Raw genomic sequence first — 14,317 nt, 5'->3', positions numbered from 1 at the left:
GAGGGATGGCTTAAGGGGACAGTAAAGACAAAATTGTCTTTGTTCTTTTTGTATCCCTTGTTAAAAAGTCAACCTCAGGATTGTGCGTGTGTCTGTAAAATCCTAAGGCAGCATTGTTTACAACAATGTATAACATGATTTAAAATGTAGTAAACAATGTAGTACCGCAGCGAGTAAGGGCAGCAGAATCCAGTTGTCTCAGAACTACATTTCCTATGATGCTCGACTGGACTGCAGAGTGCTTAAGCATCATGGGAAATGTAGTTCTGAAACATCTGGAATGCCAAGCCTCGTCATAACTGCTCTAGAACAATTCAAATTTGTTAATAGAAGTAAATCTGAACAACGATTATTTAATTTCCACTTTTACTGTTTCTCATAGTGATCCTCTTGCAAAACGAAATGATTCTGATACAGATTCAAAAGCAGAAATTACACTTAAAGGGACATGAAACCCACATTTTTTCTTTCATGATTTAGGTAAAACATACAATTTTAAAACAACTTTCCAGTTTACTTCTATTATCAAGTTTGTTTTATTCTCTTGGTATCATTTGTTGAAGGAGTTGCAATGCACTACTGTTTTCTAACATAGGTAAGCCAAGGACAATCGGTATATATATGCAGCCACCAATCAGCAGCTAGAACCTAGTTTCTTTGCTGCTCCTGAGCTTTCCTAGATAAACCTTTCAGCAAAGGATAACAAGAGAAGGAGGCAAATTAAATACTAGAAGTGAATGTGAAAAGTTGTTTAAAATTGTATGCCCTGTCTAATTCACAAATGTCTAATTATGACTAATTATCCCTTTAACCATTCTTTTAACTGAAGATAATTATCTATAATGGAGACGTGTTGTGATTTCGCTATTATGATCTCCTAATAATGTCTTTTTTTTATCTTTACCTCTGCAGCTGGCTGGCTTTTTGGCAGTGACTTGGTGTATAAGCGTGCTTAGCTGCTTGTACAGCGCAGTTCTTCCAGTACCTGTGCAGATCATCCCATTGTTATTCTACAGCTTCCTGCTCCTACTCTTAATAAATCCCACAAAAATCTTATACTACAGGTCACGGATGTGGTTACTCAAGTTAATAGTAAGTTCTGATCCAAAAAAAAAAAAAAAAAAAGATACCAGGCTGTTCTAGCACGATCCCAGACTGGCCTTTACTGTTACATTAAACCATTTCTATTCGTTTTGTAAATGCTTTTCTTAATTGCTCTATACAAAGCTGCGCCAGCCCTAATGTCTAATTACATAATTAATGGCGCATACTAGAAACAGCATTTGGCTGCAGAGAATAAATCGCTCTGGCTAGCGGATCTGCACACTCCGTTGTAAAATTCTGAATTAAAATAGGGCTGTGATGGCAGATAGAAACTGCGTAGCACATTTATCAGGGTTTTTTTTTTTTTGTAATCCTTTTTATACATCTTTATAAACATCTTAGAATAGATTTGCTGAACTTTACCATTTCTGCTTGGTGGTGGTTAAAAGCGATATTTAATGAAATATTCCAGTCAAAATGGATTGCACACGAGCGCATTTTCTTGTTCAATAGAAGTAGGTTTGCATTTGCATTATACATAAATTAGCAAAAATGCTTCTAGTAAAAGCTATAGTCGTTTCAAGAGTTCTTGAAATTATATGAAACCTAAGAATTCTCTTGTGATCGAGACAGAGCATACAATTTTTTTTAAAAAGTTTCCAATTTACTTCTATGATCAAATTTGCTTTGTTCCCTTCATATTCTTTGTTGAAGAGATACCATTGGCTCTCTGAGCAGTGAATATCTAGGTATGCATCACATGTGCAGGGAAAAATGCTTACACTGAAACAGTTATAACTTTTACCAGAAGCATTTTTGACAATACATGTGTATTGTAAATCTGTTTCTATCCACAGATGTAATTCATCTAAGCGCATTTTTATTTTGACCGGAATGTTATTTTAAAGGGACATAATACTCATATGCTGAATCACTTGAAAGTGATGCAGCGTAACTGTAAAAAGCTGAGAAGAAAATATTACATGACCATCTTTATATACAAAAATATTATTTCTCCTACATTGGTGTGTCCGGTCCACGGCTTCATCCTTACTTGTGGGATATTCTCATTCCCTACAGGAAATGGCAAAGAGAGCACACAGCAAAAGCTGTCCATATAGCCCCCCTCTAGCTCCGCCCCCCCAGTCATTCTCTTTGCCACTCTGAACAAGTAGCATCTCCACGGGGATGGTAAAGAGTATGTGGTGTTAGTTGTAGTTTTATTTCTTCTATCAAGAGTTTGTTTTTTTAAAATAGTACCGGTTTGTACTATTTACTCTACAACAGAAAGTGATGAAGATTTCTGTTAAAAGAGGAATATGATTTTAGCACCAGTAACTAAAATCCATTGCTGTTCCCATGCAGGACTGTTGAAACCAGAGAACTTCAGTTGGGGGGAACAGTTTGCAGGCTTATCTGCTTCAGGTATGATCAGTCACTTTTCTAACAAGACCTAGTAATGCTAGAAGACTGTCAGTTTTCCCTTATGCGATAGGTAAGCCATTTTCTTACACTCAGTAACAGAATTAAGGCTTATAAATTGGGCTCTATGCTGGTTGACACTATTGTGGGCTAAATCGATTAATTTTTATCATATTTATATGACATTTGGAGTGTTTTGCAAACTTTGAAACACATTTGGGAACGTTTATTTGCGCCTGGCAGTTGTTTAGACGCCTAATCTTGTCAGAAAGGCCCCTTCACTCTGGTATGCAGAGGGAGGAGGCCTCATTTTCGCGCCTCAGTTGCGCAGTTACTTTCTCTAGACAGTGCATGCAGCTTCACGTGAGAGGGTCCAGTGGCTTAGAAAAGGACTCAGAAAGGCTTATTACTGTGGTGAATAACCCCTAAGGAAGGTAAAAGCCGCAGCAAAGTCTGTGGCAGGGACGGTAGTGTGTTTAAACCGGTAAATTTATATTATTAGCTCCGGTTTGCTCATTTAAGGGTTAAGAGTCTTGAAATTTGGTGTGCAATACTTTCAAAGCATTAAGACACTGGGGTATAAATTTCATAAAGATCGGATATTTCTTTGATAGTTTTTCGATCATTCAGAAATAAAGTGTGCTCTTTTTATTATTTAAAGAGACAGTAAAGGTTTTGTTTAAAATTGTTTTTATTGCATTAAAAACCTGCCTAAGTCTGTCTAACATGTCTGTACCTTCAGATAGCATATGTTCTGTGTGTATGGAGGCCAAGGTGGTTCCCCCATTAAATGTATGTGCAAATTGTGCCATGGCGTCCAAACAAAGTAAGGACAGTACTGTCACATTTAATAAGGTTGCCCAAGATTATTCTTTAAATGAAGGTAGTGGGGATAGTTCATCATCCTCTCCTTCTGTGTCAACACCAGCTTTGCCCGCGCAGGCGATACCTAGTACATCTAGCGCGCCAATGCTTGTTACTATGCAGCAATTAACAGCAGTAACGGATAATTCTATAGCAGCACTTATATCCAAACTGCCAGCATTTCCTAGAAAGCGTGATTGCTCAGTTTTAAATACAGAGGATGAGCAAGTTGGCGCTGACGATAATTTCTGTTATACCCTCACATCAGTCTGAGTTGGCAGTGAGGGAGGGTCTGTCTGAGGGAGAAATTTCTGATTCAGGAAAAATTTCTCAACAGGCAGAACCTGATATCGTGGCATTTAAATTTAAGCTAGAACATCTCCGCGCCCTGCTAAAGGAGGTGCTAGCTACCCTTGATGATTGTGATTCTTTGGTGATTCCAGAGAAATTGTGCAAAATGGACAAATTCTTAGAGGTCCCAGTGCACGCTGATGCTTTTCCGATACCCAAGAGGGTGGCGGACATAGTGACTAAGGAGTGGGAGAAGCCAGGTGTACCTTTTGTTCCCCCTCCTATATTTAAGAAAATATTCCCCATTGTCGACCCCAGAAGGGACGCATGGCAAACGGTCCCTAAGGTAGAGGGGGCAGTTTCAACGTTAGCCAAGCGCACAACTATTCCTATAGAGGACAGTTGCGCTTTCAAAGATCCTATGGATAAAAAATTGGAAGGGTTGCTTAAAAAGATTTTTGTTCAGCAAGGTTTCCTTCTCCAACCAATTTCGTGCATTATTCCTGTCACCACGGCGGCGTCTTTTTGGTTCGATGAACTAGAAAATTCGCTCCAAAAGGAGACTCCATATGATGAAGTCATGGACAGAATTCACGCACTAAAGTTGGCTAATTCCTTTATTTTGGATGCCGCTTTTAAATTGGATAAATTAGCAGCGAAAAATTCAGGTTTTGCAATAGTGGCGCGCAGGGCGCTTTGGCTAAAATCTTGGTCGGCGGATGGGTCGTCCAAAACAAAATTTCTTAATATTCCTTTCAAAGGTAAGACCCTTTTCGGGCTAGAATTGAAGGAGATTATTTCAGACATCACTGGGGGAAAGAGCCATGCCCTCCCACAGGATAGGCCTTTCAAGGCTAAGAATAAGTCTAATTTTCGTTCCTTCTGCAATTTCAGGAACGGACCGGCTCCTAACTCTGCAGCCTCTAGACAAGAGGGTAACGCTTCCCAGCCTAAACCAGCATGGAAACCATTGCAAGGCTGGAACAAGGGAAAACAGGCCAAGAAGCCTGCTGCTGCTACCAAGACAGCATGAAGGGGTAGCCCCCGATCCGGGACCGGATCTAGTAGGGGGCAGACTTTCTCTCTTTGCTCAGGCTTGGGCAAGAGATGTTCCGGACCCCTGGGCACTAGAAATTGTCTCTCAGGGGTATCTTCTAGAGTTCAAGGAACTTCCTCCAAGGGGAAGGTTCCACATGTTTCGCTTATCTTTAGACCAGATAAAGAGACAGGCATTCTTACGTTGCGTAGGAGACCTATTAAAGATGGGAGTGATACACCCAGTTCCAACAGCGGAACAAGGTCTGGGGTTTTACTCAAACCTGTTTGTAGTTCCCAAAAAAGAAGGAACTTTCAGGCCAATTCTGGATTTAAAAATTCTAAACAAATTCCTCAGAGTTCCATCATTCAAAATGGAAACCATTCGGACGATTTTATCAACGATCCAGGAGGGTCAATATATGACTACCGTGGACCTAAAGGATGCATACCTGCATATTCCTATCCACAAAGATCATCATCAGTTTCTGAGGTTCGCCTTTCTGGACAAACATTACCAGTTCGTGGCTCTTCCGTTCGGTTTAGCCACTGCTCCCAGAATTTTCACAAAGGTGCTAGGGTCCCTTCTAGCGGTCCTAAGGCCGAGGGGCATTGCAGTAGCACCTTACCTAGACGACATTCAAATTCAAGCGTCGTCCATTTCCAAAGCAAGGGCTCATACAGACATTGTTTTAGCCTCTCTCAGGTCTCACGGGTGGAAGGTGAACATAGAAAATAGTTCCCTGTCCCCGTCCACAAGGGTTCCCTTTCTGGGAACAATAATAGACTCTGTGGAAATGAAGATTTTTCTGACAGAGGTCAGAAGGTTAAAGCTTCTAAACGCTTGTCAAGTTGTTCAATCTATTCCTCAGCCTTCCATAGCTCAGTGCATGGAGGTAATAGGACTAATGGTTGCGGCAATGGACGTGGTTCCTTTTGCTCGAATTCATTTAAGACCATTGCAACTGCGCATGCTCAAACAGTGGAATGGGGATTATGCAGACTTTTCTCCCCAGATTCAAGTAGACCAGGTAACCAGAGACTCACTCCTCGGGTGGTTGACTCAGGATCACCTGTCTCAGGGAATGAGTTTCCGCAGACCAGAGTGGATCATTGTCACGACCGACGCCAGTCTCTTAGGCTGGGGCGCGGTCTGGGACTCCCTGAAAACTCAGGGTCTATGGTCTCAGGAAGAGTCTCTTCTCCCGATAAACATTTTGGAACTGAGAGCGATATTCAATGCGCTCCTGGCTTGGCCTCAACTAGCGAAGGCCAGGTTCATAAGATTTCAGTCGGACAACATGACGACTGTAGCGTACATCAATCATCAGGGGGGAACAAAGAGTTCCTTGGCGATGAGAGAGGTATCCAAGATCATCAAATGGGCGGAGGATCACTCCTGCCATCTATCTGCAATTCACATCCCAGGAGTAGACAACCGGGAGGCGGATTATTTGAGTCGTCAGACTTTCCATCCGGGGGAGTGGGAACTTCACCCGGAGGTCTTTGCCCAGTTAACTCAACTATGGGGCATTCCAGATATGGATCTGATGGCGTCTCGTCAGAACTCCAAGGTTCCTCGCTACGGGTCCAGATCCAGGGATCCCAAGGCGACACTAGTAGATGCATTGGTGGCGCCTTGGTCGTTCAATCTAGCTTATGTGTTTCCACCGTTCCCTCTCCTTCCCAGGCTTGTAGCCAGGATCAAACAGGAGAAGGCCTCTGTGATTCTAATAGCTCCTGCATGGCCACGCAGGACTTGGTATGCAGACCTGGTGAATATGTCATTGGCTCCACCATGGAAGCTACCTTTGAGGCAGGATCTTCTAGTACAGGGTCCATTCGAACATCCAAATCTATTCTATCTGCAACTGACTGCTTGGAAATTGAACGCTTGATTCTATCTAAGCGTGGGTTTTCAGATTCGGTTATAGATACTCTGGTTCAGGCCAGAAAACCTGTGACTAGGAAAATTTACCATAAGATATGGCAAAAATATATCTGTTGGTGCGAATCCAAGGGATACTCTTGGAGTAAAATTAGAATTCCTAGGATACTTTTCTTTCTCCAAGAGGGTTTGGATAAAGGTTTGTCAGCTAGTTCTCTAAAAGGACAGATATCTGCTCTGTCTGTCTTGTTGCATAGACGTCTGGCAGCCGTGCCAGATGTACAGGCGTTTGTACAGGCATTAGTTAGAATCAAGCCTGTTTACAGACCTATGACTCCTCCATGGAGTCTAAATTTAGTTCTTTCAGTTCTTCAAGGGGTTCCGTTTGAACCTTTGCATTCCATAGATATTAAGTTACTATCTTGGAAAGTTCTGTTTTTGGTTGCTATTTCTTCTGCTAGAAGAGTTTCCGAATTGTCTGCTTTGCAGTGTACTTCACCCTATCTGGTATTCCATACAGATAAGGTAGTTTTACGTACTAAGCCTGGTTTTCTTCCAAAGGTGGTTTCCAATAGGAATATTAACCAGGAAATAATATAGAAGATCAGGTGATCCCCAGAGGTGCGCTAGTGTTTGGAAAGAGCTGGTATCGAATACTGTGTGATGGCTATACTCAATCCTCGTGGAACTGTGGCTGCACTCTCTGAAGTAATCCGAAGGAATACCCGGCTGTAGATGAGAAGAAAAACAAGAGAGAGGCGCCAAACATAAAGCAGTATCGTCAGAACAATGGGCCAGGAGCCCCCCCCTGTGTGCAGGATGTACTCACAAAGGCAGCGGCACACGTACTGTGCCTGTTGAAGCGGATCGGGACTGTTCAGAGTCGCCCGACGGACACACACAGGAGCCGGTACACGTGATCTCTGGATATCCAATTACAGACCACTTCACCTGTCGGGTCCGGATTAACGGTAGCTCACTGGGAATAAGTAATTTCGGTCTCAACCAGGAGAGACACTGATGTTGGATAGAAATTGCACCGGGGCAATAATTGACAGGTAGCAAGGTGACTCAAATAAAAAGGTTTATTCAGATAAAAACGATCACAGCAACGCGTTTCTCAGCAGAATTGCCGTTTCATCAGGCTGTATCAGTGACTACATAATCACACCTTTTATACCTTGCTACACCTGTCTAAATGGGTGGATCTAACATGGAATTCCTGTCTGACTAATCTTTAACTATTTAAAAGCTGTTCACATTGAAATACAATGGTTAAAAATTAAAATTTAAAATCCTTACATTTCTTAACTATAATTAAAAAGACATAATCAACTGTCGATTGATACTTATTATATACAGTAGAATAACATTATATTAACAATATACAAAGTAAAAGCATTGGTACATTTATAAATCTATTGGCTACCACACCACCATCAATTCATATTCACACTGATTTTTAAACATTTAATATTTATATAAGTCGTATCCACTGATGACTATGGTATAAAAATATAATTTGGGTGGTAACATGAGGGTGATCATATGAATTAACTGGTCGGTCTTGTGGATATATATAGAAGTGGTATATTTTATTGACAAATTAAAATACGGGTTAGAATTAGGTGTAAAGGGGGTCAGGAACAAACAGATGGCATTAGCACTAGAATGTGTGGCCCCATTGGTAATATATAGCAGGAAAAAGTGGTCCCAACAATATGGGAGAAGATTGAGATATGATGGAGGGACCCCAACATCAAGGGAGATAGAGATATATCACACAGGAACCCCAACAATAAGGGGAATACCTATACAATAACAATAAAAGGCAGAAGGAGACCCCCTGGACACAAACCCTGCTCAAAAGGCTGCCAAATCTATATTAAGATTCAAGCCATTTGGATGAAGAGTTCTAAGGGTATGTATCCAGTAGGTCTCCCTCTGTCTAAGTCTGGACAATCGATTATATAGATGTGATACTGGAATATGTTAAATGGGACATATACTGAAGCAATTACTATTACCATTATGATGGAGATTGCAATGTCTGGGAACACTGTGATTTTTATAGTTCTTTTTCATGTTCCTCACATGTTCGGACCATCTAATACTGAGGCGTCTACAGGTTCTACCTACGTACTGGACCCCACATACACAGGACAGCAGATATATTACATATCTAGATGCACATGTAATGCGCCCAATTATAGAATAATGTTTCTTGGTGATATTTGATTTGAATGTAGTTTGTTGCTGTGTGATCTTGACACAGAGTTTACATCTCCTGTCTTTGCATCTAAAAGAACCTACTGGTATATTACCCACTCGTTGGCGACTTAAGAATTTTATGCTTGACTATCTTACTGGGAGCTAGAAGGGATTTTAAGCTTGGTGCTTTTTTGTATACTATCCTTGGTTTATTGCTCACCAGATTACCTAATATAGGATCTTTTTTTAATTATACCCCAATGTTTATTAATAATTTGACGTATTCTTTTATGATTACAATTATATTCCGTGATAAATGGAGTAAAGTTTTCCATCAGTTGTGATTTTTCTTTATTATGTGTCAAAAAATAACTATCCCTATTATCTTTTTTCGCTCTTTCGTAACCATTCTCTATAATCTGTAGTGGGTAATGTTTTTCCTTGAAGCGTTCTTTCAATATCAAACTTTGTGTCTCATAATCTCTCATAGTGCTACAGTTCCGACGAATTCTTTTGAATTGGCCATAAGGCACATTTATTTTCCATGGGAAATAATGGTGGCTGTTAAAGTCTAGATAACTGTTGCAGTCTACCATTTTAAAATGTGTGATACTAGTAATCTTAGAGTTCTCAAATTTGAGTTCTAAATCCAAAAACACTATAGTTTCATGATGTATAACACTAGTGAACACTAATCCCCTATTGTTGGAATTGAGATGATTGACGAATGTATTGGCTGATGACAGGTCCCCCCTCCAAATAAAAATCAGGTCATCAATGTACCGCCCATAGAACACCAGGCTCGCCCCAAACGAGGCATTGTAGATGTAATCATGTTCAAAAGAACCCATAAACAGGTTGGCATAGCTTGGGGCGAACCTGGTGCCCATGGCGGTACCCTTAATCTGAAGATAGAATTCGTCCTGAAATATGAAATAATTGTGTTTTAAAATGAAAGATATAAGCTGTAACAGAAAATCACATTGTGAATTAGGTAAATAAATGTCTTTCTGTAAATATTCTGATATGGCGGCCAGCCCCAATGAATGTGATATGTTAGAATATAATGATTGAACGTCACAAGTGATCCAAAGGAGATCAGGAGTGATAGTAATCTTACTTAACTTAGCAATCAAATCACTAGAATCTCGAATATATGACTCGAGACCCAATACATGTTTTTGCAAGAAAAAATCCACGTATGAGGAAACATTATCTGTAAGACTGCCTATGCCCGCAATAATAGGTCTCCCTGGGGGACAAGTCAAATTCTTATGCAATTTGGGCAGGTGGTAATAGAACGCTAGATTGGGTTCCTTAGGTAACAAAAAATCTCGCTCTCTTAAGTATAATGTTTTCCCTAAATGCATAATTAACTAATTCTTTTAAGATATTGGTATATTGTGTTGTTGGATCAAAGTTGAGTTTTATATAATAGGTGGTGTCATATAGAATTTTTCGTGCCTCTGTTAGATAGTCGGTCAGGTTCTGGAGGACAATCCCCCCTCCCTTATCCGTCTGCCTTAACACAATCGTTTTGTCATTTTTAAGGCTTTCCAAGGCTCGTCGTTCATTGGCATAAAGGTTGTGTTTAATTTTATTGTTCTGAGATTTCCTATTTTTACTGTTTGGAATTCGTTCAAGTTCCTCAGTCACTAATTGTCTGAAAATTTCTATATGTGCGTTATTCTGTAAATGTGGTGTATAATTTGACTTATTTTTAAAATTAGTTCTAATAAACCCCTCATACAGTTGGTCAGCCAATGAATCTGGTTCATATATTGGGAGTTGAATTTCCCTAAGTCTGGAATCCATTGAGTCAGTAAGTATTGGATTGTTATTCCCATTCCTCAGCAAAAAACTTTTGTAGTGATAATTTCTGTGTGAACCGGTTAATGTCAACAAATAATGAAAAAATATTATGTTCATTTGTGGGGCTAAATGAAAGTCCAGAGATCACGTGTACCGGCTCCTGTGTGTGTCCGGCGGGCGACTCTGAACAGTCCCGATCCGCTTCAACAGGCACAGTACATGTGCCGCTGCCTTTGTGAGTACATCCTGCACACAGGGGGGGGCTCCTGGCCCATTGTTCTGACGATACTGCTTTATGTTTGGCGCCTCTCTTGTTTTTCTTCTCATCTATAACCAGGAAATAGTTGTTCCTTCTCTGTGTCCGAATCCAGTTTCTAAGAAGGAACGTTTGTTACATAACTTAGATGTAGTTCGTGCTTTAAAATTCTATTTAGAAGCAACAAAGGATTTCAGACAGACATCTTCTTTGTTTGTCGTCTATTCTGGTAAGAGGAGAGGTCAGAAAGCTACTGCTACCTCTCTTTCCTTTTGGCTAAAAAGCATCATCCGTTTGGCCTATGAGACTGCCGGCCGGCAGCCTCCTGAACGAATTACAGCTCACTCTACTAGAGCTGTGGCTTCCACATGGGCCTTCAAGAATGAGGCTTCTGTTGAACAGATCTGTAAGGCAGCGACTTGGTCTTCTCTGCATACTTTTGCCAAATTTTACAAATTTGATACTTATGCTTCTTCGGAGGCTGTTTTTGGGAGAAAGCTTTTGCAAGCTGTGGTGCCTTCCGTTTAGGTTACCTGACTTGTTCCCTCCCTTCACCCGTGTCCTTAAGCTTTGGTATTGGTTCCCACAAGTAAGGATGAAGCCGTGGACCGGACACACCAATGTAGGAGAAAACAGAATTTATGTTTACCTGATAAATTTCTTTCTCCTACGGTGTGTCCGGTCCACGGCCCGCCCTGGCTTTTAGTCAGATTTAAAAATTTTATTTTTCCGTACACTACAGTCACCACGGCACCTTATAGTTTCTCCTTTTTCTCCTAAACCATCGGTCGAATGACTGGGGGGCGGAGCCAGAGGGGGGGGCTATATGGACAGCTTTTGCTGTGTGCTTTCTTTGCCATTTCCTGTAGGGAATTAGAATATCCCACAAGGATGAAGCCGTGGACCGGACACACCGTAGGAGAAAGAAATTTGTCAGGTAAACATAAATTCTGTTTTTACCTCAAAATTTTCTTCAGCTCACAATAGTAAGTGATCTGTGAACAGTTATACTTCAGCTACTGTCCAGCTGCAAGTTGAAAAAAAAACTATTGCCAATCAGCAGTAGTGCAGAGGTCATGCTTTGCTTTACTGTGATCTTATAAGATTTTACTAAAATCTTGCAAGATTTTATAGTAAACGTTCATTAAACTGAGTAGGGAAATAACATGACTGTACCTGCACATGCCAGATGCACATTCCATTGCAAGTCCTGGGACTAGCTTCCTGATTGGCTGTTTTAAGTCTCTTTTCAGTGAGGTGTGATTACTTTTGAAATTTTGAGGTAAAATATCTTCCTTCTTTACATAGGGGGGGCAAGATTACATATGCGGCGTCACCCGCAAAAGCCGGTTTTTACACGGTTTTGATATCACATATACGGCACTGCATATAATTGCGGTGCGTATATTTCACCCGTCGCTCGCAATGATTTACTCTCATAAGCTAACATAGAACCCTGTCGCAAATCAGAATCACAAATTCAACGCAAGGACTTACGCGACGAAAATGGAGAAATTTTACTCCATTTTCACCTTGCCACACATAGGCAGGCGCAGAAAGACTTGCGCTGAGTATGTGAGAACCGTAACCCCCTGAAAATAGTAACACCTAATGCATGCGCAATATCTACCTGTAAACCGTCACCCCCCCCCCCACCGCAACAACTAATAAACTAGTTAAACCGCTAATCCGCCAACCCCCACATCGCAAAACATCTAGTTAACCTATTAATCCCTAAACCGCCAAACCCACACAACTCAAATAACTAAATTACTAAGCCCCCTAACCTAACACCCCCTAAATTAACCCCAATTACCTAAATTAAAAATACTAAGTTACAAAGCAATTAAAATAAAAAAGCTAACATTACTTAAAAAAAAAAAAAAAAAACTAAGATTAAATTAATCTAAGATTACAAAAAAATTCTAACATTACATAAAATAATAAACCAAATTATCAAAAATAAAAAAATTAAACCTAATCCCTATGAAAATAAAAAGACACCCAAAATAAAAACACCCCCTAATCTAATGCTAAACTACCAATAGCCCTTAAAAGGGCCTTTTGTATGGCATTGCCCTAAATTAAACAGCTCTTTTACCTTAAAAAAAAAAAAGTCCCCTCTAACAGTTAAACCCCCCACCCATCAAACCCCCAAAATAAAAAATCCTAAACTACCCATTGCCCCTAAAGGGGCATTTGTATGGGCATTGCCCTTAAAAGGGCACTCAGGTCTTTTCCAAAGGACCATTAAAACCCAATCTAAAAAAAAAAAATATATATTAAATAAAAAAGCCTATGGGGTATATTTATCAATGTGCGAGCGGACATGATACAAAGTGAACTGCTGGTGCAATGCCGCCCCCTGCATATTCGCGGCCAATCGGCCGCTAGCAGCGGGTGTCAATTAACCCAATCGGGTTAATTTCTGTCCGCGGCCTCAGAGCAGGCAGACAAGTTATGGAGCAGCGGTCTTTAGACAAGGGGCATCAAGTTCCATACGGAGCTTGATAAATATGACCCTAAGTCTGACCCCCAGATATTTACTCACGGTTCCTGAAGTCCGGCGCTGAAGTCTTCTTCCAAGCGGCAATATCTTCTATCTTCTTCCAGGAACAAGCCGGCACGGAGTGGAGGGCGGCACTGAAGACTGGTGATGGCGGAACTGAAGACCGGCAACCGCGGATCTTTGGAGCGTGGAGATCCTCTTCGTATGATCACCGACGCACACTGAGGATTGAATTCAAGGTACGCGTTCAAATATGGGGTACCAAATAGGTTATTCCTCTTGGCTGATTTGAGTCTTCAAATTCAAACTAGCCAATAGGATCAGAGCTACGGAAATACTATTGGCTGATTTAAACAGCCAATAAGATTTCAGTAGCTCTCACCCTATTGACTGATTTGAATTTGAAGACTCAAATCAGCCAATAGGAATTCAAGGTACCCCATATATAAACGCATACCTTGAATTCAATCCACAGTGTGCAGCAGTGATCGTATGAAGAGGATCTCCATGCTCCATGGCTCTGCGGTCGCCAGTCTTCAGTTCCACCATTGCCGGTTTTCAGTTCCGCGTAGGCTTGTTCCTGGAAGAAGATAGAAGATATAGCCGCTTGGAAGAAGACTTCAGTGCCGGACTTCAGGATTTTTTTTTTTTTTTTTAAAGATTAGGGTTTTAATGGGCCTTTGTAAAAGAGCTGAATGCACTTTTAAGGGCAATGCCCATACAAAATGCCCTTTAGGGGCAATGGGTAGTTTAGGATTTTTTAGCGTTCGTTTTTTTATTTTGGGGGTTTGGTGGGTGGGGGGTTTTACTGTTTGAGGGGGGACTTAGTATTTTTTTAAGGTAAAAGAGCTGTTTAACTTAGGGCAATTCTCTACAAAAGGCCTATTGGTAGTTTAGGTTTATTTTTTTATTTTTGATCATTTGGTTTATGTAATGTTAGAATTTTTAATTTTTTGTAATCTTAGATTAATCTTAGTTTTTAAAA

The 14,317-nt window shown here is 40.6% G+C and overlaps 1 protein-coding gene across 1 annotated transcript in view; it reads left to right on the top strand.

The window, feature by feature from the left end:
* The window catches only part of LOC128642776 (xenotropic and polytropic retrovirus receptor 1 homolog), a 556,720-nt gene that overhangs the window by 480,535 nt on the left and 61,868 nt on the right, over positions 1–14,317 (top strand). The window contains exon 10 of the mRNA XM_053695572.1: positions 913–1,092. Within this exon, the coding sequence (XP_053551547.1) occupies positions 913–1,092 (180 nt within the window). The remainder of the gene's footprint in view (positions 1–912; positions 1,093–14,317) is intronic.

This window comes from Bombina bombina, chromosome 12 (genome assembly GCF_027579735.1).
Source record: "Bombina bombina isolate aBomBom1 chromosome 12, aBomBom1.pri, whole genome shotgun sequence".
In the NCBI taxonomy this organism is placed as follows: domain Eukaryota; kingdom Metazoa; phylum Chordata; class Amphibia; order Anura; family Bombinatoridae; genus Bombina; species Bombina bombina.
The sequence above is the reverse complement of the archived record's forward strand: the minus strand, read 5'-3'. Positions and strand labels throughout refer to the sequence as shown.